At 45.3% G+C, this 25,176-nt stretch overlaps 1 protein-coding gene across 1 annotated transcript in view; it reads left to right on the forward strand.

Annotated features, from left to right (window-relative positions):
- cntln (centlein, centrosomal protein) overlaps nt 1-25,176 on the forward strand; it is an 85,318-nt gene that overhangs the window by 45,384 nt on the left and 14,758 nt on the right. Inside the window, exons 14-24 of the mRNA XM_078290846.1 lie at nt 2,701-2,801; nt 5,986-6,083; nt 7,379-7,908; nt 10,737-10,818; nt 12,074-12,155; nt 12,504-12,763; nt 16,725-16,952; nt 18,724-18,821; nt 21,763-21,889; nt 22,199-22,336; nt 22,812-22,997. Of these exons, the coding sequence (XP_078146972.1) occupies nt 2,701-2,801; nt 5,986-6,083; nt 7,379-7,908; nt 10,737-10,818; nt 12,074-12,155; nt 12,504-12,763; nt 16,725-16,952; nt 18,724-18,821; nt 21,763-21,889; nt 22,199-22,336; nt 22,812-22,997 (1,930 nt within the window). The remainder of the gene's footprint in view (nt 1-2,700; nt 2,802-5,985; nt 6,084-7,378; nt 7,909-10,736; nt 10,819-12,073; nt 12,156-12,503; nt 12,764-16,724; nt 16,953-18,723; nt 18,822-21,762; nt 21,890-22,198; nt 22,337-22,811; nt 22,998-25,176) is intronic.

Raw genomic sequence — 25,176 nt, forward strand, 5'->3', positions numbered from 1 at the left:
TGCTGAGCATGAAACCAAAAGGAGACTGGCGCGTGAAAGCACAATGGTCGTAGATGATGTAGTGTTGTACACCCTTGTGGATGGAGGCTGGCAGTTTGTGCTCTAAGCTGCGTTAGCTGCAGCACAGGTAGAGAGGAGATCAAATGACATGGAGTGGATGGCTCAGGGCTGGAGTTCCAGCGCTGTATGAGAGAGAAAGGGTTTTAACAAACGGGGCCAAAAGAGCGGCGCGAGACACAGACTTATATTGCAGACCACATCATTACCAAGCATAACATACCTGTCTGTTGCCTTTAGTTTGGTTTCTGCCGAGAAACTTCTTTTGCTTTCATGCCTGCTGAGTGTTATTCTACCTTAGGTGAAGCGGCAAGTTGTGAGGGAATTGGAAATGGTTCAGCTAGCTTCATTTGAACAGAAGGGAAAAAAAAGACTTGAAATACAGGAGGTGGGGTTGAAGACCTTTTTTTCCTCTGTGATAGCTAGGATATGACAGGAAAGTATTGTTTCATTTCACCTAAACTGCAGGCTATTGGTGGTCCAGCTTTGTCAATGGAGTCAAAGCCTGAAATTTGTTTGACCCAGAGGCAGATTTAATGTGATGCAGGTCTAAATGTAGCTCATTGAGGTTGGGATTTACTTAGTTTGTTCTTTACATATGGCGTAATGCTACCTCAGCCTGACAGTGTTGCCTTCACTTCCCATCGACTTCCCGGTGTTGCTCTTCTCTATCATAAGGGACCAAAATAGACTGAAAGTAAACATCTGTTAATCAAATGATGTATTCACACAAGGAAGCAAAGGATATAAAGTGTGAAGAGAGAGACTGAGTGAGAAAGGGAGATGGGAACGAACGGGAGGAGTTTGCACCATCTCAGAAAACAATTATGTGCAGTTGACAAAAAAAATACTTTTAGCATCATTCTCAATTCAAGTTGGGGTCTGAGGAGACATGGGTGCTGCCTCTCAGCAGAGAAACGGATACAGAAGGAGAAACAGAAAGCTGCTATTAATGCCATCTTTCACTGATAAGCCCAGTATAGGAATCCTTGACCTAGTGGCTCACTGTGCTCAGCCTTTAAGTTAGGGAAATATTGCACATGATGATTCAGTTGAAGCCAAAATTCTTAAAAACAAATAGGCCTGCAACCCAAGGACATTTATTTAATGTATTAATTGTTTTTTATTTGGTATTCATTTATTAATTTTTACACCCACCAACTTGTTTTGGAGAATTTTTGAAGGCAATTATATTCTTGCTTTTGTAGTATGTCTAGCTCTGTCAATTCAACATCGATGGCACATTGAGGCACACACTGAAACGATTGGGTGTTGTTTAATGAGCATGCAATAGTCCTCCATCTCCAGAGTGTTATGATGGGAAACTAGAGGCCCCTGGCCAAGAAACTCCATCTGCAATCTAATCCCTGCTTCATCCAAGAAAGGATGCTTATCCCTCTACAAAATGGAGTGTCTTGCATATGAACTTTGGTTTAGCGTCAATACCATCAGCATTCGAAAAGGCATAAAAGAGAAACATTAGATGGAACAGGCTCCATCCACATGCAGCATTTTTCAGCTCGTTTGTCCCATTAACAGCCTGGACACAAGGCAGTGCCGGGGCCTCATCGACTGGAGTTCATTTATAGAGGAAAATCTATAGAGGAGCGACACATATCCATCTGCATCCTCACCCCTCCTCAGGGAGAGTCATTTGTGTACTTATTTAAGCTGCGGTCAGCCATTAGACCGGGGCTCTACTGGACTGTGTGGGCTAAGAAGCTAATTACTTCCCTTCCCTCTGCTATGCCCATAACTTTTCCCTAGTCATTCTCTTGGCAGATGTATGGAAAAACACATCTCTTGGTTGATCTAGCAAAATTACATTGGTTGAAACAGGTTTGTAGTTTGAGTTCTTCGCCATTAGGCCCATTAGAGTTCACCACAGCCACAAATGCACCGTTACTCCTTTCACACTCCACTCCAGTGTGTGGCACAGATACTATACTGCAGTCAGTCAGAAGGAAGACCCCACTGTCGTAATGAGGTTAACTGAGGGAAGAATGCCACTACAGTAGCAGGAGCTTGTTTCTAGTGTTTCTCTCTGACTCTGTGGAGCAGAGGGGAGGGGAATTAGGTGTGTGTTTCAGGTGTGGTTGTCTCAGCGGGGCTTGCATGTATCCTCAGAAGACTTCTTTTGGGGTCCTAATAATAACTTGAAAGTGCAAAGTCTCGAGCATGGCTCCTTATAATTAGCCTTTAGCAGGAATCAAGCTAATTGCAGAGAGGTAATTGGGCTCACTTTTCAGTCTGTTTGTCTGTTGTGATGCACATACACACATACACACACGCACACACACACACACACACGCACACACACACACACACACACACACACACACGCATACATACACACACTATACTTCCCTACCTGGGTGTTTCATGTTGCTTGTCACTTTGATTTCCAGATGAATTAAAAAGCATTTTAATTAGTTGGTTTCTTCGCCATGTCGTCTTTCCTGTTTGGAAGGGAAAGCTGGTGCATGAGATCAAGTTGAAAAGTGAAATAAGGCTTCTACAATAATGGAGTCCACAGTGGAATCCAAAGTGATATTTGAGGAGATTTAAAAAGATACTTATTATACAACTCTTGTTTTGTAAGTTGGTTTCATAGCTCAAAGTTCATTGTGTGTTTGACTGCAGAGCCAACCTGGAAGAGGAGCTGGACGTGCTGCGTGTCCAGGCTGCTATGGACCGGGCCACAGTGAAGGAGCTGCGCCTGTCTCTCAGTAATGAACACCAAGGTGATCCCTATCTTCCTTAGACTTTTTAGTACTTAACTTTTGGGGACTTGGATAGAAAATGGGCTACCCTAGTGAACATGATTCTGTTCTGCAAAAATCACTTTTATCTCTTCTGTCTTACCCCTTTTCAATTTTCACCCGGCAGATTTCCTGACAGCATCTCATCTATCGTCTATCATCTGTTGTTCTGAATTCTCTATGCCTAAATTTAATTTTATGCAATTTGTTTCTTGTTAATTTCTCTGTATTACTGTCTACATTGCCACCCCAGGATGTTGCCTCAGGCTTAAAGAAGAACCTAAGAAAGTACTCGATGTTCCACCTGTAATGGTGGAAAGTATGCATGTTTAACATGTCTAACAGCACCTTTCAGCTATGCTTTTACCTCTAGGCCAAATTTTATTTGTGAGCGGAATTAATAGGGCAACTCTCAGTGGAATTAATAGGACAACTCAATTAAGACTTGATCAACTCCTTGCAAATTGATTGGGAGATCAAGTAGTATTCATCTTGTCTGCATATGTCATTCCCAATGTTATAAGGCACATTACTTTGAATCCAATCTGCAACCTTTTGTCAGACACTGACCAGCACAACCAGTGGCCTTAATTAACCAGTTCAATAACAAATCTGTCCTAGATCACTTTAATTTTCTCCACAACCACTGATGGTGTCTGTTGGAGATGCAAGCCTGTGCTTTAAAGGATGGCACTAATTAAAATGGTAGATGCTCTCCCATTGACAATCTATCTATAGTCAGGAATACTAGGAAATAGGCTCCTTTGTAAGGAGAGATTTTGTGTTAAATCTGGTCACACAAGTAATCACTTAATATAAATGTTGCACAATAGCATGAGAATTTGTCATTTTGTATTTTGTGTTACCATGTGTACACCATTTTACAATTTATCTCACAGAAAACCTAGCATAAATATAACATAACAGGCATAGACATAGTTTTGTTTGTTTAAGGTTGTTTAAGGTCCTGTAGTTTAATGGGTAGAGCGATGTTTGAGTAGAACAGTGTTTCCCCTACATTGAGGCAGCACTGCTGAATCTTTTGCGCCGCTGCTATGAGATCATGAGGCAAATGATCTCATTGCTCACAGAAGTCTGTTTTAAACCTGCATTACTACCAACCCACATTAATTTGTAGGCTCAATTAAACAATTTCTCTGCCATAGAATCAGCAGGACATTGTTCTTTTGAAAGTCACTATTCATATCAGGACATGAAACTGAATGATAGCTCGGTCCGCTCTGCCCAATTTAGCTTGGCTTTCACAAGTACTCCTGCTGACAAAAACGTTTTTGCATGTTTAAAAACACATAAATCAACGGAATTATTGTGTCCAGCCAAATTTAGCACACTGCCCCACGTTGATGGAACTCGTATGGTCTGTGCGAACGGTGGGGAAAGAGCTGGCGTGCGACATCAGCTGAGAGCGTTGTACAACACTGCCAGGGTTAGGGGTTGTATTCCCACAGGGGCCAACCGCATTAAAGATGTACTCTTTGTTACCGTAAGATGCTTTAGATAAAAGCATCCACCAAATGATATATGTTAAGTTATTGTGTTAATGATTTTTCACATTAGATAAAACAATATCATAACAGCAATATTTTATCTTTATAAACTGTAACCCATTAGTCTTGCCTTAAGCCAGTATGTCAGCAGCAGAGTCAACAGGAAACAAACTCTGTATTATCCAAAAAAAAACACCAATTTTTGTGAGCAGCAGCAGCCCAAACATTGACTCCTGCAGAACCCCTCTGACCCGATCAAAGGGAAGGAGGGTTGAAGCACTCCTCATCAGGATCACACTAACGAAAGGCAGCAGATGAAAGGAACGGGGCCTTTGTGCTGCGGCCTATGAGGAGACGTGGGAGCGACGTTAATGTATGCCGCAGTGCCAGGACCTCCTCCAATGGTGGGTGACTAGGGAGCCACCACGGCTTCTTATCAAGGTAGTGCCGAGGTGCCAACTCCCCAGCCACCAGCACTGGAGCTGGATAATTGTCTCCCAACCTGGTTATGTACCCAGCGAACACAGGCAGCCCTCCTGTCCTATTTGGTGCTCCATCTGATTGGATGTGACATGCTGGGAAGACAAAAGAGCAGGCTAATTCAAAGTAACAAACTTCCCTGGGCAAGTCGTCAAATGCAAAGCGAGGGAGCAGGAGCTCCTCAGAGCATATCCCTCTCTTTTTCACTCTCTCCTTCTATGGCTTCTTTTTCCGACTCGCTCTCCAAAAGGTCAACTGACCTGAAAAGTCAAGGGCCTGAATATTTAATGTTTCCAGCCTCATTGTACAAATGAGTTTGGTCGTACTGCCATGAAAGTTTAACAGAAGTGAATGAAAGGCAGAAAGTTTTATATTGTTTTGTTTTGCCCTTTGTATCTAGGTGAGCAGGAAAGATATTTCTACTTCTGCAGGTATACATGTCAAATAGTGACACAGAGGCTTGTTGGCGTGTGTGCGTGTGCGTGCGCGTGCACACGCATGAGTGTGTGTGTGTATGCATGCACATTGTAGTGTGCATCACAATCCTTAAGCACTCGGACTCCTGCATGCTTTCCGTTGTTATCATGAAGCCTAATGCAAATCTTTGCTGAGGCCACTGTTGAAGTTCTCCGAATAAAGCAGCATGTTAGTCTGTGGAGATTAGCTGTCCACTGGGGAAACATGGTGGGCTACAAAGCAGTGCAGCCAGGGGCTGTGTGTTCACAAGGGATTCAAGCACTTCTCTTCGTTTGTTTAAGATCCCCAGAGGGAGGCTGCACATTGCATGTACCAGTGTGCGCTTTTGAACCTGGTGGACTACTAAATACAATCCTGGTGCACTACTAAATACAATACTTTCTTTGTGATTATCGGGTTGAAAAAGGCTATTTGATAGGATTTCAGTAGAAGGCGGGCGGTTTCAGCAATAGATATTTCAAGTCCCTATGAAAATGGCATTAGTGATGGTGCTTTCCTTTCCGATTTGATTGACAAAAGGAAAAAAAGGAAATTTAATTTTCAGTGTATGCTTTGAAAAGAACTTTGCCAGAAAATGTTAAGAAATTAGACCTTAGTAATGCTAATTGATTTAATGTGTCCTCTTTATTATCATTCTATTGATTGAGCATCCTGAGTTTGACACATCATGTCACAATAACGAGCTTTGTTCCCCTGTGCAGAACTGCTTCACAAAGTGGCAGAGGAGCGCCAGGTCAGAAGCAGCACTCCGAAAAAGCCTTCTGTTTCTTCTGTGCGAATGGAGCAGTCATTAAAAAAGGTACAGCACTATGCCGTCACTGAGTGTTCTTTGTCACTGCCAATAAAAGAAACCCGACAGAGACTTAACTACAGTACAATGCCCGTAAGAAAATGTGTTTTTTCTCTTTCAAGGATGATTTGAAAGTGTTCTTACTCTTGGGAGAAGTCACATTGGTCGGGATTTGGTCTGTAAGCAGTTATTTCTAAGTCAAATGTCAGTTATAAATTAGTTTCATGTTTTTCTCTTGGTTAAAAAAATGCTACAAAAACCCCCCACAAATAATGTTATTGGAATTATTGCAGCTTACACAGATGACAGTCATGACAGTGATGTTGTCAGAGTGCCTTTTAGGGGGTTTTCAGAGGGACATTAAAAAACAAATAAACATGCTTGCAAACATGTGCATATTGTAACATACAGCGACATACTGAAGAGGATGGAGAGGGACACGGGGAACTATTTTTGCAGGGAATTAAAATGTTCAGGAGTAATTTATAGCAGATGATGCCGTTGCTGGGCGCGCCAACAAATGCCATATGGTGGTGTAATGGAGACTGTCATCGCCTTTATTACCGAATGACAACCACAGTGTTAAATACTGTATAATAACTACAGGGATGAAGTAGGGGAGATGGTGCTAATTTATGCCCGGAAACAGTAAATAATTGAATAGAAATTTTGGAGGGGAGCTGCTAGTTCGTGTACACGCATGCTCTTGAAGCACCTGCTTGCTTGAGTTTACATGTTGCCCCCCTCTCCCTTCATGGTCGTGGATCATCAAGAGTGGGGATAGCCATCTAATTTTGTTTGAAAGGTACCGTGCTTTACCACAGGGCAGAGTGAGAGTCAAAAAAAAGGGAAAGATTGCCTGGGGGCACAAACCCAGCAGGCATCCACTGTTCTCTTAAACAGTCTCCACCAAAGATCTAACAAAGAGACTAAGTGCTCCTGGTTGCTGTTTAGTGAAGGGTGACGGGGGTAAAGGGGTGCCAGTCAGATGTCCGTAGCCTTGCCAGACTGGGGGGGTTGCTCCCCAAATGGGTTCAGCCAACCAGACATAGCCTATATGCACTGGTACACACACACACCCTTGATCACAAGAGAAAATGTTAGTGGCTAGGAAAATCCCTGTGTGCATGCTACCACACACAGGTCAGATCAGGAACTTGCCTTTCTGATAGTAGTTTTAACTGTTCAAATAGATGTTATGCTCAAGTTGCTCACCCTGTTGTTTAGGGTAACAACGACAGATACGCTAGAAACAAATTTCAGTGCGTTGTACCATTGAGGCCCCATATTTCTGATCTCTGCAGGTTGAGCAGCTGGAGCGGAGGATGATGTCCCTGGAGGAGGAGACAGAGAGGCTGAGGGAAGAGAAGGAGGAGCTACTCGAGGCCAACGAGGACCTGGCCCACAACTGCCGCAATCTCCAGGCCTCCCTGGACCACTTGCGCAGCCAGGGAGCTCTCCGTGAGGAGGCAGCCCAAAACCAGGCCTTGGTCCAAGGGGAGAGGCATCGCAGCGAGACCCTTGCTCTGGAAGCCCGGCTGGCTGCCTCCCAAAAAGAGGCCACCCAGCTCCACCATCAGTTGCTGAAGCTGAGACAGGAGTTGGGGATCCTCAGAGCGGCCAGGGACTTCTATAGGAACCGTGCGGCAGGGCCAGTGGGGGGAGGGGGGGTAGCTAGCAACATTAGCAGCAAGGTCAAATTCAAAACAACAAGGCTCAGAGGTCCAATACGCCAGCGCAGCCACCGAGCAGTCGGCCCCAATCAAGCCATCAGTTGGCAAGGCCGCAGCCCCAGCCCCACTAAGGACGAATGGGAGGACATGAGCGCAGATAGGTAACGATACACACACACACACACATACACGCGCTTGTTCTCACCGCCTCCCGCCTCATTATTTTCTAGGTGGTTGGAGTGGAGGGGGTGGGGTGGTTGAATTGTGGGGGGGCTATGCAGCATCGAGGGGACAACGTGCATATGCAAAGCGTAAGCAAATGGGTGATTGAATTTCAGCGTCTGTCTAGTTGGTATTCAGGAGCCAAAAGAAGATGGCGAGCGAGAATGATAGAGAGAAGGAGAGGGAGACAGGAGAGAGGAGGGGGAAACTACTGTCAGATCCTTTGAAATATCCTGGGACGCCTTGCTTGGAGCTTATTGACTGAAATTTGCATGCAAAATTAGCCACCTCTCCACACAAAGTTGAACCGGTGCCAGAAAAGCCCAGGGATAAGGGGGCCGCCAATGCCTTGATACCTTCCAGTGATGCCATTTTCATGCACTAGTCACGCTACCCCGAAATTGACAGTTTGGCAGTTTGATTTAATTTACTGGTCCTTTGCATATTCACTAACCCCCCCTTGACAGCGCTAAGGATCCCCCTGCAAGTACTCCCCCCACCCCACCCCCGCAACCACACACGCACAAACACACACACACACACACACCCTACCCTAAGCCTAGTCAGTGCACAGTTATCTTGTGGTATGTCGATTCACGAATATGCGCTACCCTTCTTTCCTCCAGCCACACCATTCCCACCGCACCCACCGCACCCCCCCACACACACACCCACACACACCGTACCCCCACACACACATACCCCCTTCTCTCCATCTTCCCCACCCTCCCCTCTCCTCTTCTCGCCTTAATTTAGTTAGATAAATTTTGAATGACCCTGCTCGGCTCAGTACCAGATGTCTACAAGCTGTTTAACACCCTCTAAATTAAGAACCATCGACAGTAATTATTTCATGTATGTTTTATGCAAAAAGCCACTGAGCCAACATTTATTGAGTGATGGTCGGAATGATTTGATTTCAAACACTCAGAGCTCTCGCTGGTATTTATTTCCCTTCACTTTCTCCCCCTGTATGTCTCTCTCTTTCTCAGTCCTACAAACTCACCATCTCTTCCCCAACTAATTCATCAGACTGTAATCCACCCCAGCTCTATCCACATGAGGCCTTTTAGCAGGGACTGGGTGTAGCTATGCCCTGCTTTCCTAATGCCTCTCCATGTGGCTAATAAGCAGCAGTCAAATATACTCTTTACCTGAGAGGGGGACTTAAGAGGATTTGTGAAAAAGGGGCCTAAATTGAGATGTTGTCTTATTTAAGGCACCTGTCAATTGACTAGGTACTGTAAAGCCTTCTGTGTCTCTTATCTCGCAGGGGTCTTCTCCAGCAGTATGTCTGCTAGGCACTCCCGGAAATACAGTACTTCTGCCCAAGGAGGTTTGGCCTAAATAGTTCCAAATGAAGATGTCAGACTCGTTAAGGCTACTGACATCTCTTTGTTTTTTTCCCCTTCTCTTACTCCCTGCCTCTGGCTCCCTCTCTCAAGTTTTGAGCTGCTGGAGGAAGCTGACCATTTTGAGCAGATCAGCAGTTTTGTTAGAGAGCAGGGCAGGAAAGAGCAGGGGGCATGGAGAATATTGTACGGTACCATTCTGTTAGCAGGAAGGCTGTAATACTGTATGTAGTGTGTGTGTGTGTGTGTGTGTGTGTGTGTGTGTGTGTGCGCACGCGCTCTGGAAGCTCTGCTGGAAGACACAACATGCACATTTCAGTGCACAATCTCACATACTGCCAAGTAAACGCATGTAAATGATTGCATGTAATGCATGTAAAGGATTTGTGCATGCGTACAGACACACACATCCCCTGAAGTATTGTCATGACATGCCAGCTCTACATTCTTTAACCGTATTGTCCTCTCAACACATCCAAGAGAAGACTGACAGTTCCTTAAAGAAGGGGGTTGGCTTGTGCCCGCAGATATAGTTACAGGGCTTAATCTCACTGTAGACAGGTGGAGATACACTGAGTACATGTCAATTTGACTACATGTGCGCTGTAAATAGATATTGTGTAATTTGATGGTGAGGAAGGTTTAGACTTGTATAAAGGATAAGTTTTACACAGGTTTATTTAGCTGACCCAGTAACATAGTGGATACTTCATCAATAGCAAGTTGGCATATGTTCAATCTGTTGTATAATGGTAGCTAGGTAGCTAATAGAAACCCTGGTCTTAGTGGTGGTGGTGATAAGCGATCCTCAACAAGTCCCTCTGGCCCTTCCAGGCCAGGTTTAACCCTAACTAGCCCCCAGCTCTGTCATGTTCCAGTTAGATCCTCTCTCTGTGGTCTTTACCTCCGCTGCTGCTCCCAGGCCCCACCTTAATAAACCCGCCAGCGTAAATGTCACTGGCTTCCACCTCCACGTCAAAGGTCACTGTCAATAAACCTGTGTGTGAGAGCGTGTGTGTGTGTGCGTGTGTGTCTCAGGAAGCCCTTACCGTGTGTCCATCAGACGCGGCTGGGCTTGGCTCCGCTCAGCCGTGCCTCTCACACACGTCTGTCACACACAGAAGGCTAATGAAGGCCACAGCCGCTCTCATACATGTTGATGCATTCACCATCAGCACCAGGCGCTGCTGCTTTTCACTTAATTTACACCCACATTTACACTTCCAGCTCAGAAATTGGATGGGACATTGATTTTGTGTTGGAAGGGGGGGGTGAAATGCACATATTTTTGCTTGATGTCAACTAAATCAACCATAAAAGGTAAATTGGATTTTTGTCCGAGGGTGGTACTTGCAGAACCAGGGTTCGGGGTTCAGCTCGTAGACTGTAATAACCCTCCTCACCTTTCTCCACAGCGATAATGGTGAAGAGTACTCGGACAGTCTGAACAACGTGCCCTCAGGGACAAGGCCTCACAGACAACACACTACCAGAAAGGTTGGTCTGCCCCTACATTAACATCCAGTAATACATCCTTAAATCCTATTATCATATTTTGAAAAAAAAAGAATACAGACTTTATTATAACAGAATATTAGGACATTTTGTATATTAGGTGAATTTTTTGCTTGGGTTTTTGTGATTAGTCAGCGTATGGCTAGTTTTGAGTGTGCCTACATAACTATTCGTTACATGGTTCGGTCCATACCACACTATGCAGCTTCTGACATGCCACTCCCTTTGCTCCTGCAATCACGAAGGCTTGCTTCTGTGCACTTGTCGACGCTTCATCTTTTCCATCTCTTCCCCACACCATGAAATCAATAGGCCTGGACCCTAGCTCTTGTCCACATCAAACCCCTGCACAGCAGGACATGGCAGCTCCACACCCCAGAGAGAGAGAGAGAGAGAGAGAGAGAGAGCAGTCACACTCCTCTGTTTTCTATCAGGGAGAGAGAGGGAAGAGGGACCTTTAAAGATAATCTCTCTCTTTCTCTCTCTCTTTCCCTCTATCTATTTCTCTCTCTCTCTTTCTCTTTCTCTGTCTCTCTTTCTCTGCCTCTGAGGGAAGAAGGGAGCAAGGTAGAAGGTGGAGAGGAAGAGAGGGTTGTTGTTCTACATGTAGTCAGGGAGCTGTCAGGACCCTTTCTCTCAGATCCCCCCTCAGTTTCCCCACTCCTGCTCTGCTCCATGTGCCCATCAGCTCCGCCTGGGCTCATCGCTATGACAGCCCCAGCCCCCGCGACGTGCCATGTCACAAACCAAAGGGCTCCACTCCTCTCCGCATGGCACCGTGTGATCAAACCTGGCGCTGATCAAACCCTACCCGATCTCCTTACAGAAGAGAACAGGGAGGGAGGGGGGGGGGGGGGGGCTCTTTGATGTCACTACAAACGCTGATGCAGTCAGGAGATGTCACACACACACATGCATACACACTCATGAGCACACATGCACACATGTCATAGAAGTGAATCAGGGCATTCAGACAGTGATTGAACAAGGGGGGCGTTCGCAAGCACCTGTCAGAAGCCATATCCGTGTCGAGAAGCATTCAAGTCAAAGTGTCGTGTGAACACGCTCAGGTGAATTATTAAAGCACGAGGTGATTTGTCTTGTCGCGTTAAACTGAACACACCCTGTGATCATAGTGTCATTATGAGCTGCGTTCAGGAAGCGCAACATATCAACCTGTTGTGTTGCATTAAACGGCTGCTTTTTATCAACGCCTGTGATGTTTCTGTTCTTTTAGTCCTACAGGTATGCACTGATTTCAAGCACTGAAGCGCCAGCAGCAGAATCTAACAGAATGCAACCTGATGTTCCGGCCCAAGGTAGCATAAATATTCCTGTTTCACACCTATGCAAAACTGCAAAAACCTAATCGACTCTTAATTGAAGCAGGAAAAACACACGATGCATGCACATGCTCTTGATCAGAAACAAGTATTTGAGAAGTTAACAAGTTTTTTTGTTTTTGTGTTTTTAGCTCAGCACTCCTGTATTGGTTATAAATGGAAAATCTTAATCATTGAAGTTGTTGAATACCTCACAGTGTTTCATGCACAAAGACACTTGCACACATGCCTGCTAACTCCCAGCAGCAGCTTCTAAATAGGGATTTGGAGTGTTTCTGTGCACTTGTCGACTCTGAGGTGCCTGCGTGTATTTCCTCCTGTTAGACGCTAAACAGCATGAGCCCGGGGACCGAGGGATGAGAGGAGAGAGGAGGAGGAGGAGGACACTGATGAAGACCCAGCGCTGCTCCTCCTCTTCTCTGCAGCAGCGTGTGGAGTCCCTACAGCGTCACATTGACATACTGCGAAGTGCCAGGAAAGATGCTGTGCGTTCAGCCAGGGAGCTGCGGCAGGCCAATGAGAAGATCACGGCACAGCTCAACTCCCTCACCGAGAAACTCTGCAGCAGCAAGCAGCTCACACAGGTAGCTGGGGAAAAAGAAAGAGAAGGGTAAGGGGGGGAAAGACAGTCGTAAGGGTAGGGAAGTTTTCTTATTTTTCTGTCTTTCTCTTTCTTTCTGTGGTTCTTTTGTATTTGCTGGGGGCTGAGGGTGCAGCGGTAGCAGCTCCTTTGCCCTTATCATGCTTAATAAGTGTGGCTGACAGGCCTACCCTCGCCTGTGGAGGTCAGCACCACGGAGCAGAGGAGAGGAGGATCTCTCTCTCTCTGTGTCTCTCTCTCTCTCTCTCTTTCTCTCTGTCTCTCTCTCTCTCTCTCTCTCTCTCTCTCTGCTGTTCTCTCTTTCCACTGAATGTTTCAACAAGCCAGTTCTCCGCAACAGTCTGTGTCACTAGCAGCTATATTTCTACACGTATGTGCGCTTGTGTGCACAGACACACACAAGGTGACTGTGTTATCACAGGGTCTGCTGCCACACACACATTCAGTTATTTAGTTCCTGCCTCCAGGTAGGAAAATCTTAGACACGGTGAACACAATAAATAAAACACTAAGCACTTTGGCCCCTAAACAGTATCTTCCCTGTCACGGCCACTCTGTACACACTCACGTATGCATGCACACACACACATCAACAACACAGACACAATTGTTAGTCAGACTGGCAGGAGGCCTCTTTTGGTTGAAGCAGACATAGCAGCAGCCAGCCGAGGCCCACTGGAGGCCTGATTAGGTGCATGTGTCTCTGTCTATATGTCTATATGTCTGTATGTTTAGTGCATAGAATAGTACGGATTTATTGGACCTGTACACACAGGTCAGAGTGCAACCCCCATAGCGTTACTACCCAGCAAGTGGCCCCTGTGTTCCTACCCTGACAGTTGATTGCCAGGGCCCAACGAGACCTCAGACACAGACACAGCAGTAATGGCGCACACACACACACACACACACACACACACACAAACACACACACACACTATTCTGAGTGAGTGGACAGAGAGGGAGTTGTTGTCTTCCTGTTTGCTTCCTCTTCCCTCCTGCAGTATTAATGCCACTCCACCAGAGAAAGTTGGAGCAGACTGACTGGCCAAAGCCAGGTCTTGTTGCCCTCTCTGGAAAGGGCAAGAGGTGATGGACTTTGGGCTTGTTCCAGCCGGTCCTGGCCAACTCTCCGTCCAACACTCTCTGCCTGTAATTGGCTTAGGACGGCCTCCACAGGGGCCGTCATGTGAGAAGTAGCATGGCAGTTTCACAGAGACTTGTTTGTGTTGCGCTGTCTCCTGATCCTTTGGTCATTCTGTCCTTCCTTTCTTCCTTCCTTGCTTCCTTCCTTCATTAAGTCATTTCTTCATTCCTTCCTTCCTTCCTTGCTTGCTTTCCCCCTTGCTTTCTCTCTTACTTTACTTCCCCATGAGTGTGGATAGTGATGCAGAGCTGTATATGCGCTCAAATATGCCATCATGGAAGAAGAGAAGACGTGCTGAGATGTGTTGAACACTGTGCAGCCGGTGACGAGAGAGGAATGGAGAGGCGGAGGAAAGGTGTGCTGTGCCGTGCCACGCTCTGCCCTGTCTGTGTCTCAGCCTAAGTGGAACATGTGTTCAACAGCATGGTGACACTTTCATCACTCAGTCACCACCAGCATCATGCTGTCCCCGCAGACCTCTCTGTCAGGAATAGAAAGCACAATGACTGTCAGAGCTGCACTGTCTGACCTACACACACACAGAGTGAGTGCAGACTGATCATTAAGTAGGTCCACCCAGTTCCTTCACTGTAATTGCCAAATGACTGAAAATCCTGACCGACCCTCGTCGTTCCTTCTACATCTTTATCTTTAATAGTGTTGAAAAAAATGAGCAGTTGCTATCCAGAACTTTGCTTCCTTTTTTTCTGCTCCTCCCTCCCTACATATTCATCTTGTGGTGACATAAGGAGCTTAGAGGAACCTCAGGTGACAGGTGAAGCGCACCAGCCTAATTCTGCCTCTCGACGAAAAGTGCCGGTCACGCATATCATCCGAATACAGGATCATTTGGTTGGATTATCTACCTTGCTCGGTCCTTACCTCCCCGTTTACCTCGGTTTGCAATGGACTGTGACGTCTCCTCCCAGTTCCCCCACCTTATCTCCAAGTGTGGAGCGGCCTTCCCTCCTCCCTACATGTAAAGGGTTGGGATTATCACAGGATTAGAGGGGTGAAACAGACATGACTGACAGAACAAAAAGGATGGCACATGACAGAAGCATGCATCTTAATCCCTGTGACACATCACAGACAAGAGGAGAACTGGGAATCATATCTCTCTAGACATTATTTTAATTTAGTTTATGTTAGTTGTACTGCATATCACATAAAAGGTTTGGCCAACAACAGCAATAGTAGTGGATTGGGAACAAGTAGTAGTACAATAAGTAATTTATCATGTGTTGGTGACGTTGGGCTAGTGTTACTCTAGGTTGATTTGTGTTGAGAAACTTTAGCTTGGTTTGTGTGTGCGTGACTGTGTGCATTCGTATGTGTGCTTGGGTGTGCTGGCTAGCCTCTTGTCTCCTTATTTATCCTGCTAATGATTGGGTATCACTTGGAACAGCATCGGTGAGACCACTACCCAGAGGAGAGAGAGAGAGAGAGGTGTCCTCTCTCCCAGCCTAATGGACCCCCAATATATCAGAGTCCATGTCAGTGTCATCTCTCACCAGGGCTGAAAATGGCCCGTGAAATCAAAGCCTGTCTTACAGGAAGTGTCATCAATGCCACTCTTAATATGTGCACCACTGCCACTGTAGCCATGGCCCCAATTTCTCTCTCTCTCTCTGTCTCTCTCTCTCTCTCATTCTCTCTCTCTCATTCTCCCTTTCTCTCTCACACACGCTCTGTCTCTCACTCTCTCTGGGGATATGGCATGTGCGTCTTCAACAGAGCAGAGGAAACCTAAAACAAGAGGGATTCTATTAAAAGGTGTCAGCCAGCAACCAGATATCAATAACCTCTGTGTATGCAGAGCAGAGAGCAAACCCCTGGGACTCTGCGGTTTCAAGTGTGTGTGTTGTGTTGTGTGTGTGTGTGTGTGTGTGTGTGTGTGTGTGTGTGAGAGAGGGCATTTACCACACGTGTGTGCAGCACATATCTTCCTGTATCATCTCTCCTATTTGTGCCATTAAGCATGCATGATGTTTGATATGATATCAGATCAGCTAATTGTGGCCGTATTGAATCAAACTTATGGAGGCGGGTTTCTGCCCTGCATTACCTTAATAAGCAGGCAATGAGCTTTTTTTGAGGTTGACCATACACATGTGGTTAAAAGCGGTCGCCTCAAATGCTAATGTTCAGAATCACTGATACACTGTACGTTGTACATGATAAGCTTGTGACATTATTGTACATCACTCTAAACCCAACCACTCACCAAACGCTAAACTCCCTCTGTCCCAGAGTGCTCTCTGATTCTGCAGGATGGTTTTATTATGCATGCCAATCACAGTGAGAATTAGGCCCTATTGACTGGGCGACAGCATCATCTGTCTCCTCATTAGCATAAAAAGAGGAGTTTTATCACGGGCCAAATATTAAAGCAGAGCCTGCAGCTCTCCCATGGCTAGCACATATTTCAAACATGTTGTCTTCACTTTGTCTCTACATTTATCCTATTCATGTATTGTGTGTTTAAAATAAAAAATACTTGTGAATGTCTGAGGAATTCACTATCTCCATTTTGTTTTTCTTTTCTCACAGCCTTTAACACATCTCTGCAGACTAAATGAGGGAAAGCTGGGTTTTGGCTAGACTCAAACTTTTTTGAGTAAGCATTGTTTCACGTAGCAGTAGCATGTCTCACATTACTTTTTAACTCTCACAATCCTCAGTAACAGAAATGTAGGCTGCTGTTTGTTTTGTTCAACCAACAGACACAGCTGTTGTTGTTAGTGGTGGTGGCGGTAGCCTAGCCCACTAATTCTGTCTGTCTGTCCATCTGCAGAAGCTGACCTGTGACCTGACTGGTGTGGAGCAGCAGAAGAGGGTTCTGGAGATGGAGCTGGAGCAGTGGAGGCAGATCACGTTCCCCCAGCAAACTGCACCACCGCCAGCACCACCAGCACCAGCAAAAGCAGAGTGCTCCTGCCAGGGCAAGGCCGTGCCCGCCCCAGCTAACCCCGCCCCCCAGGCCCTGGAGGCCGAGGTCAAACAACTCCAGGCCAAACTTAAGGTTAGTGGTTACTAGCTAGGGTTGCAGCAGTAGGGTTAATGAATCACCCTCATGCATTGTAGTGCGCATCCTATGAGATAAATCTTGTAATAGTATGAAGTATTAATGATTGTAGTCATTTCTAATTTTTTGCACTCTGAGGCCTGAGTGGATGAATGACAGAAAAACACACAAAAAAATAGAATTTTAAAAAATCTGTTATTTACCAAAAGAAATTAGATCATTCATATTGTTTTACACAAAAAATCTTTGGCAACATTTTTATTTAGTCCATTCATTTTTATTTATACAGCGGAACCTTGTTTATCCATCCTCATACATTCACACTGACTGCTGGTACACCAAATGAACAAAAATATATTTTATGAATTTTTCACATTTTGGTTTGAATTTCCTTTCTGTTTCTGTTTTTTTACTGGTTATTATACAGTGCCAAACAGTCTACCAGTTTTGGAATATGTGCATTTATGCTTTGTAGTATTTTATCAAACATCAATATTTCTCAGTCACCTAAACATTTCACTGGTTTGAACAGCCCCCGGTCCATGAGGGGTTTAGATTAGCAAGGTTTTACGCGATGCTGTTTTGTGTTCTTTTTCTCAGGAAACTCTGTCAAGGTTTTACTTCCAATTCATGTAGCGTAAAAAAAAAAGTAGCTCTTCAGCCTTCCAATTTACACTTAACATCACCTGAAATTGCATGTGATTTCGACATGAATTAGCGTTTCTTATCATTTGATCTTATTATGGAGTGCCTGTCAGAAAGATGAGAAATGGGGAATAGCAGTGGAGATGTGCCCTACATCATAGGGAATGAGGTGTGAGTGGTACCACAGTATTATCACCCCCTCTGTAGCCGGCTCATCAGTGTCACCGAGCAGATTGCTGCTGTCGTTACACACAGCCCGGGAAGTCATGTCAGGTGACAGCAAAAGGGAGAGGCGAGGAACACGCTGTGGGGGTGCACGCACTGAATGAGAGCGTTGTCAAAGATTGTACCAGTGCAGTTCCCACAAGAGACACGAGGCCCTTTAAACCAAAGCGAAAGTGCACGTTCAAATATCCATCAGTCTCATGATCAGAAACCGACCTGTAGTCATGAGCCACGAGTCTCTGTCTCCAGTGTGTATGTGTGTGTGTGTGTGTGTGTGTGTGTGTGCACTGCTCTGTACCTCTGCAAGAGACACAATGAAAAAAGAAAAATAATAATAGAGTAAAGCATAAAAGTGGTATAGCTTGCAAAAATCTCACTTAGGAATCTCCTGTTCAAATGCAATGAAAACATATTTATTTATCAGTAATTGCTAACAAATATTATCTACTACGGTTGAAGAGGAATAAAATTATGCAACTACTTTGGCATGCCGTAGAGATGCAATACTACTATAAATTTAAAGAGACAAATTCATATCTAGTGATTAGTAAATAAATGTGGACAATTTTTTTTTATTCTCTATTGGTACACGTACTATATTCATTCCTATGTTTTTCATATATTTTCCCCAATAAAGGATATTCATTGGAGGAGTACTGTAGGCCTATAAATTGTTATTTCTCCTAATTACTCCTCTCATCTCATCCACTTTGAAAAATACAGTTTTCCTCTTAACCTCTTTTAGCACCTTCCACCCTCCCGCTGTAACTGTAATGAGGAGGCATGCTGCGCCTGACCTGTCATCAGCCATGTCGCAAAATCATCCCCACCCCCGTCTCACACGCTCACACACACTAACAAACACACACGCCGTGCGTCCCCCCCCCCCCCTCCCCAGAGTGCCAGTGCGGAGGTCACGAGGCAGGTGGCGGCTAACAAAGCCCTGCGAGGCCAGCTCCTGGAGAAGGAGGACAAGCTCCGCCAGCTGCAAGACAAGTTAGTCTCACACTTTTCTCTTCCCTCCTTTCTTCCAGTTTCTCCCTTTGCCTCTCTTTGTTTCTGTTTCTCTTTTTTGTTGCTCTATAGCTCTCTCATTTCTCATTCTCTCTTTCTGCACCACTCTCTCCATCTCTTTCTCTCTCCTCTCTCTCTCTCTCTCTCTCTCTCTCTCTCTCTCTCTCTCTCCCTCTCTCTCTGCATCCTTGCGCCGTCTCTGCAGCTCTCATCTGCAGTGTTTGATTCCACCGTGTGGCAGCAGTCTGTCTGCTGCACTCCACATCTGCATCCTTTTGCTCTCCCCGAATCATTTGCGTGTGCGTGTGCGTGTGCATTTGCATTTGCGTGTTTTCTGTATGCCCGTGCGTGTATGAGCTCATGAGCGAGTGAATAAAAAAAGACTGAGAGAATTAGTTTGCATGTGCGTGTGTGTGCATGCGTGTGCCCTGTGTGCCATGTAGTGTGGTGTTGCTAATGTAGGGAGTTGATGTGGAATACTGATCAAAGCAGTGTATTGATTGTGTGTGTGCCGCAGGAGGGATCATTTTGGCCCATGACACTAAAACCCACACAGCATCACTCTGGCCTGTGGGCCACAAGCCCTAATGAGTTACATGGTTCACCTACTGTAGCACTCAATGCATTACTTACTTAAAATGTACAGCTATAAACGATTCACTCTGGGAAACTGGGAAAGATTTGAACAATGACATGAAAGGCATCATCTTTCTGCATTAGGATCTCATCTTTGAACTGAGAAAAAGGTACAAAAAACAACTTGGCTTTCCTCCCTCTCTTTCCCTCTGCCTCGTACGCTGTGTTGTGTCCTCTGCCTGCCATTCTCAATAATGCATCCAGGGCATGTGTACAATCACAGTGGCTATGTGTTTGTGTGTGTGACCAAAGCACAGCGGATCACAGCCAGACAGAGTGAACATCCCTCAGCTGAGTTTCCGCGACAGCCTCAGCCTCTCCTCAGGCTCTTGTCACACACACACACACACACACAGACACACACACACACACACAACTCGCCATCTCTCTAGCCTAGCGCTCCATTTGCCTCCATGGAGGGACCCCTTCTCAGAATGAAAGACATGTCTAGACGTCTCTGAAATATACATCTCAGCACACACACAGGGAGCAAGGCTGCTTCGCCTTAAAGAAGAGAAGGGGGAAAAAAAGAAATGAATTTCAAAGTACACCGGCATGTCCTCAGTCAATATCCGGCACTAGGGCCCTGCCTTATTTATGAAGCTGCTTCTTTCATCTTCAGCCCTGTTGTCTATCAGCCACATGCAACATCCAACCGCATTTCATTCTTAACAACACACACAGAAATGTGCACTCTCTCATACACACACGCACACACACACACACACACACTTCAGACCACTGACGGTTATCATTACAATACACGCATGTTTGATGAACAATATTGCCAACAAGCGCAGAACAAAGGGAACAAACGTGCGAGTGATCGGGATGTAGTTTGAGGCTCTCTTTCTCTCTTTCCACTAACACTCATAAATACAGATCACACACTCAGGCAGAAACACCATATATCCTTCATTCTTTTTTATCCTCTATTCTTTTTGGGGTGCAGAAGAAGTGAACATCTAAAATAAATGTTGTCGATCTAATTGCCATTAGCATTGGGGCAGAGGGAGCTGCTAGGGCTCTTATTGCTGCTCTCCGTCTTTAAGTCAACACCAGACAGCCATCTGAAAGGTTCAATATGGGTTTTCTCATTAATGGCCAAATCCATGGGGTAACCAGCCAGCGCTACCTCCCCCCAAAGTCCCCAGGCTAGACTCCTCTCTCATTTAATTTAATGTCACTCCAATAGGACAAGCTCACATTTATTTAGCCAGTCTGCCCTCAGGCGTTCATCCACCTAGGGAGACAGGGACATTTACTTACAAGAAAGCACTTGCCCTACCGTTGCGTCATCTGTTTATTTAAAACACACGAGCCATGATGCATGAGGGGGCTGAGAAATCCACTACATCTTCACAAAAAAAAAAAAAAGCGAAAACCATATTAATTAACTGCATCCTTATGATCTTTATTCTATTTGTTCCGATTCCCCACGGTATAGACAACCATGAGAAATGCTTCATATTTGCCTTTTATGAAAACAGAATAAAACATGCTAACACACTGAGCCCATTTAAAACAAGGCCCCACTGTAATGTGGCTCTGTAGAGCGCTGGAATATTAAACATGTCAATACAGCAGATTATCAAAATGGGAAGTGACACATGGTGCATGTTTGTAACAGTTAAGACACAAACGGCTTACAATACAGGGACCTTGCCTCTCTTTAGGGGAGTATTATCAGCATAGTACAGCAGACAAACAAACAACACTTTACCGAGCGTATTCCCTTCAGAATCAGTATTTCCCAAACCAAGTCCCCCATGCCGTTGGGTTTTTATATATGGCTAGTGTAACACTTAGCTAAGCAACAAAAATGATAAACATTTAAAGACTTTATTAGTCTTTCAAGTAGTGTCACTGCCGATACAAACTGCCATTTGTCAAAAAAAGACTCCCCAGTCACACATAGTGCAGGCTTTCCCCCGCCAGAGCAGTTGTTCTAATATATGCCAGTTAGAATTATATATGCATCCTTATTTCACCCCCTCTCCCCTTCCCCAAACAGCATGCCAGTGTATTTAGTTGTCATAATGAGCTGTCATGCCTGATGCACTGCATGGGGACACTGTGCCTGCCAGTACTCAGTGTGTGCTCTCTCTCTCTCTGTGTGTGTGTGTGTGTGTGTGTGTGTGTGCGCGTGTGTGTGTTTGTGTGTACCTCTGTGTAGATGTTGTATGTCTGAGTGTGTAAAGTGTATGTTTGCATGGATGTGCATATGTGCATAGAATATATACTAATTTGTGCATCATATCATCTTTGTGTGTGTGTGTGTTTCCAGGGCAAGCCACGTAGAGAGGGATGTGAGCATGAAGAGGCAGCTGGTGGAGGACCTGAAGACAAGGCTGAAGTTCCTCCAGGAGACGGAGAAGAGTCACCGCGGACAGGTGGAGGAGCTGGAGAAGAAGGTAGAGGCAGCACAGTACAGCTGGCACCATCAGATGGCATTCAATTAGTCTGGTGCTCTTCTGTAGAATGACAGAGAAAATGCTGTGTTGCGGTGCTCAGCATTTCTCATAGCCTGGAGATTAAGTCTCCTGGATGACTAAAGGGAACGGGAAACAATTACGACTACAGCTATTTACACTTGCCTGTATTTATATAATAGATGGTTACAGGTTGAGATAAATGCCTTCAATATCTCTTCCAAAATAGAAATGTATTACCCCCCCTCTTTTTTCACCCTCCTACTTCCCCTTCCCTCCACCTCTCCCCAGGTGAAGACTTTATCAGAGGAGGCCACCAACCGGAAGGCTTTCATTGAGTCTCTGAAGAGGAGGCTGAGTGTTGCGACCGCAGAGAGGAGCCAGTACGAGGCCTCCTGTACGAAACTGAAGGAGGACCTTGAGAAAAAGGTAGGAGACTGCCAGCCTGCCACATCTCACCTTAAATGTGTGATATGGAACATTTGAAATATTACATTAGAGTATAGATTTGTTTTATGCCACGGCACCATGGGCATCACAAGGCAAATTCAGGTCAGTCAGTGAGGCGTCAGATGCTTCACTCCTCTATACATGTGCACTGTCAAACTTTGTCCTGTTTACAGCACTTGAAAAAATCATTTTCTACAAATCATGTCTGTTCTTTATTGCACAGTATTTAATTAATAAAAGGGAGGAAAGGTTGTATTACTTGTGAAAATCTAACTTCAGCTATGAATCCTCACTGGCTGCAAATTTTCTCCCACAGTCCTCTTCTCGTACTCAGAACTATGTCATTACCACAAATGTGTCGTGGGACTGTGCAGAATCTATACTTGTTTTTACTGAAATAAAACATGTTTGGTCTCAGCTGACCAGCAGTTCTGCCTGCTACTTGTCTCTACAGGAGCAGCGTGTGGAGTCTCTGCAGGCTCGCGTAGGAGCCGGCGAGCAGGCTCTGGCTGCACTGGAACAGACAGCCACCAAGCAGATGGAGGGTTTGACCCAGCAGAGCTCCCAGGCTCTGGACCTGCTGCAGAGACGGCTGGGCCAGGCCTACTCCCAGCTGGAGCAGCTTCACGCTTTCATCAAGGTACTAGAGGGGCAAGGGATCAAAGGCCATGAAACCAGGGTTTGTACAGTCAAACTCATCTTAAACCACTGATATCCACTGACGTCAGTGTGTGTACATATATATTTGCGTGCATGTGTGTGTGTATATGTGCGCGCATCACATGCGTGCACACATTAGAGGGTGTAGGACACCACTGTCAGCATACTGTGTACCCAGCGGGAACGGGCACTGCTGTCTCTGTCTAGGCCTAATCCATCACCTTGAGGTGTGCGTGTGTGTGCGTGTGTGTGTGTGTGTGTGTGTGTGTGTGTGTGTGTGTGTGTGTGTCTGGCATGGACTGATAAAGACTGTCCATCAACTCTGCTGAGCTGACACCTGCCTATCAAAGGGGGGGAGGGCTTGGCAGAGATAGATAGAGGTGGCAGTGTATTTGCACTCACAAACAGACACTCACACACATACATCAAGTAGCAGATTATGGATGCAGTTTAGTGGCTAATATCCGTTACTTCTAGCCTCATAAGCCAGAAAATTGTGCGAGTTGCTCAAACATTTCTTTTTCTTGAAGTATTGCTCGCTTGCATCTGAGGTGGACAGGATGGATTCCATCCTCAGCTTCCTTTTCCAAGCTCTGATTTTCCTACCATTTTTCAAATCTGCGCCCATACACACTCATACACATGGCTGTACATACACACACTTGCATGCACTCAATCTTCACATAACAAAAGCCATATCCCATGTAAACGCACACACATATATAGACACGCATACAAATACACTTTGCGCTCTGGGCTCTCCTCTCCTCCATTCCCATAACCCTAGGCTGGTGGGGCCATTGTGTTGTTGTTGAGGATTCACATCATTGTTTGTCTCCCCCTGGCTTCTGTGATCCCCTATAAGAACACCAAGCCCTTTGATTGGACTGCCTGACGTCCGGAGGAGATTTACTCTTGTCATGTATTGATCAGGACCAGAGGGCTGTGTGTGCGAGTGTGTGTGTGTCTGTCTTTATGAGCTTGTGTGTTTTTGTCTTTGTGCCTGTATGTGCCTGTGTGTGTGTTTGTGTGCGGAGAATTTTTTTTTTATTGTGTGCCAGCGAACCCTTTTGGCCCCTACACACGCCGCAGGCCATAAGCACTGCTGTTGAACTGCTAAATAGTGGCCCTGCATGCAGTGACTACACCATGATACACACACCAGAGTAGCTCGCTTGCACAGTATATTGTGGCTTATCATCCTACTGAAAAGTACAGGTTTGTGCTCAGTTTGTGGAATAGAATAGAAATTTATGAATAAAAATTTGTCATTATAGGTGTACTGTGAAATGCCGTTCCCTAAAACTACAAAAGTAATAACATGTTTACCTTTTTTTGTGATAAAAGACATAATTACATAATGAAGCTCCTCACCCCAGTATGTAGGCTATGTTACGGTAAACAACAGCTTTTTTTTACATCAGTGCCTACATTATCTAACAAAATTAAAACATTTTCTCCTCAGCAATGCTCTTTATGTTTTTGAATGGCCCTTTGTGTCCTTGCATGTGTGACGTAGAGGGTCGGGGGGTAGCCAGTTATTAAAGAGGGTATGTTTTAGTTGCTCATCTGATCCCCATCTCCATGCCCTAATCCTCGTCCTGTCTAAATTGGCCCTCTGGCTACAGTGATTGTGGTAGTAGCCAGGCTAAGAGCGCCTGACAAACATACATACACACACACACACATACAAACACACACACACAAGCTATTTGAATACATACATGGAATGTGTGTGTGCGTGTGCGTACATGTGCATGCACATGCTTATGGAAGAACGTGTGTGTGTGTGTGTGTGTGTGTGTGTGTGTCTACTCCCCTCCTTTCCTTTGTCTCTCCCAGGGCTGAGAATGAGTGATAAATTCACCCCTTAATCTCTTTCTGGATTATTCCACATGCAGGGTTTAGGTCAATTGAATGTAACCCTTGACTAGCGACAGTGAATATCTATTAGGCTGTAAATAAAAGAATAGGATCTCCGGCTGTTAGTTAATGAGCTGTGTATTCCTTCAGGGTAAACACAGCTCTTAGATCACCAAAAAAGGGCTAAAGCTGCCTCCCTTTATCAGGAAATGGACGATGGCTGTGATTTCTGCTCCTGTTCTTATTCAATCGGTGCTGTTCTGTTTATTTCACTCCTAGATAGAAGTGTTAGGCCA

This window comes from Centroberyx gerrardi, chromosome 3 (assembly GCF_048128805.1).
Source record: "Centroberyx gerrardi isolate f3 chromosome 3, fCenGer3.hap1.cur.20231027, whole genome shotgun sequence".
NCBI classification, from domain to species: Eukaryota; Metazoa; Chordata; class Actinopteri; order Beryciformes; family Berycidae; genus Centroberyx; species Centroberyx gerrardi.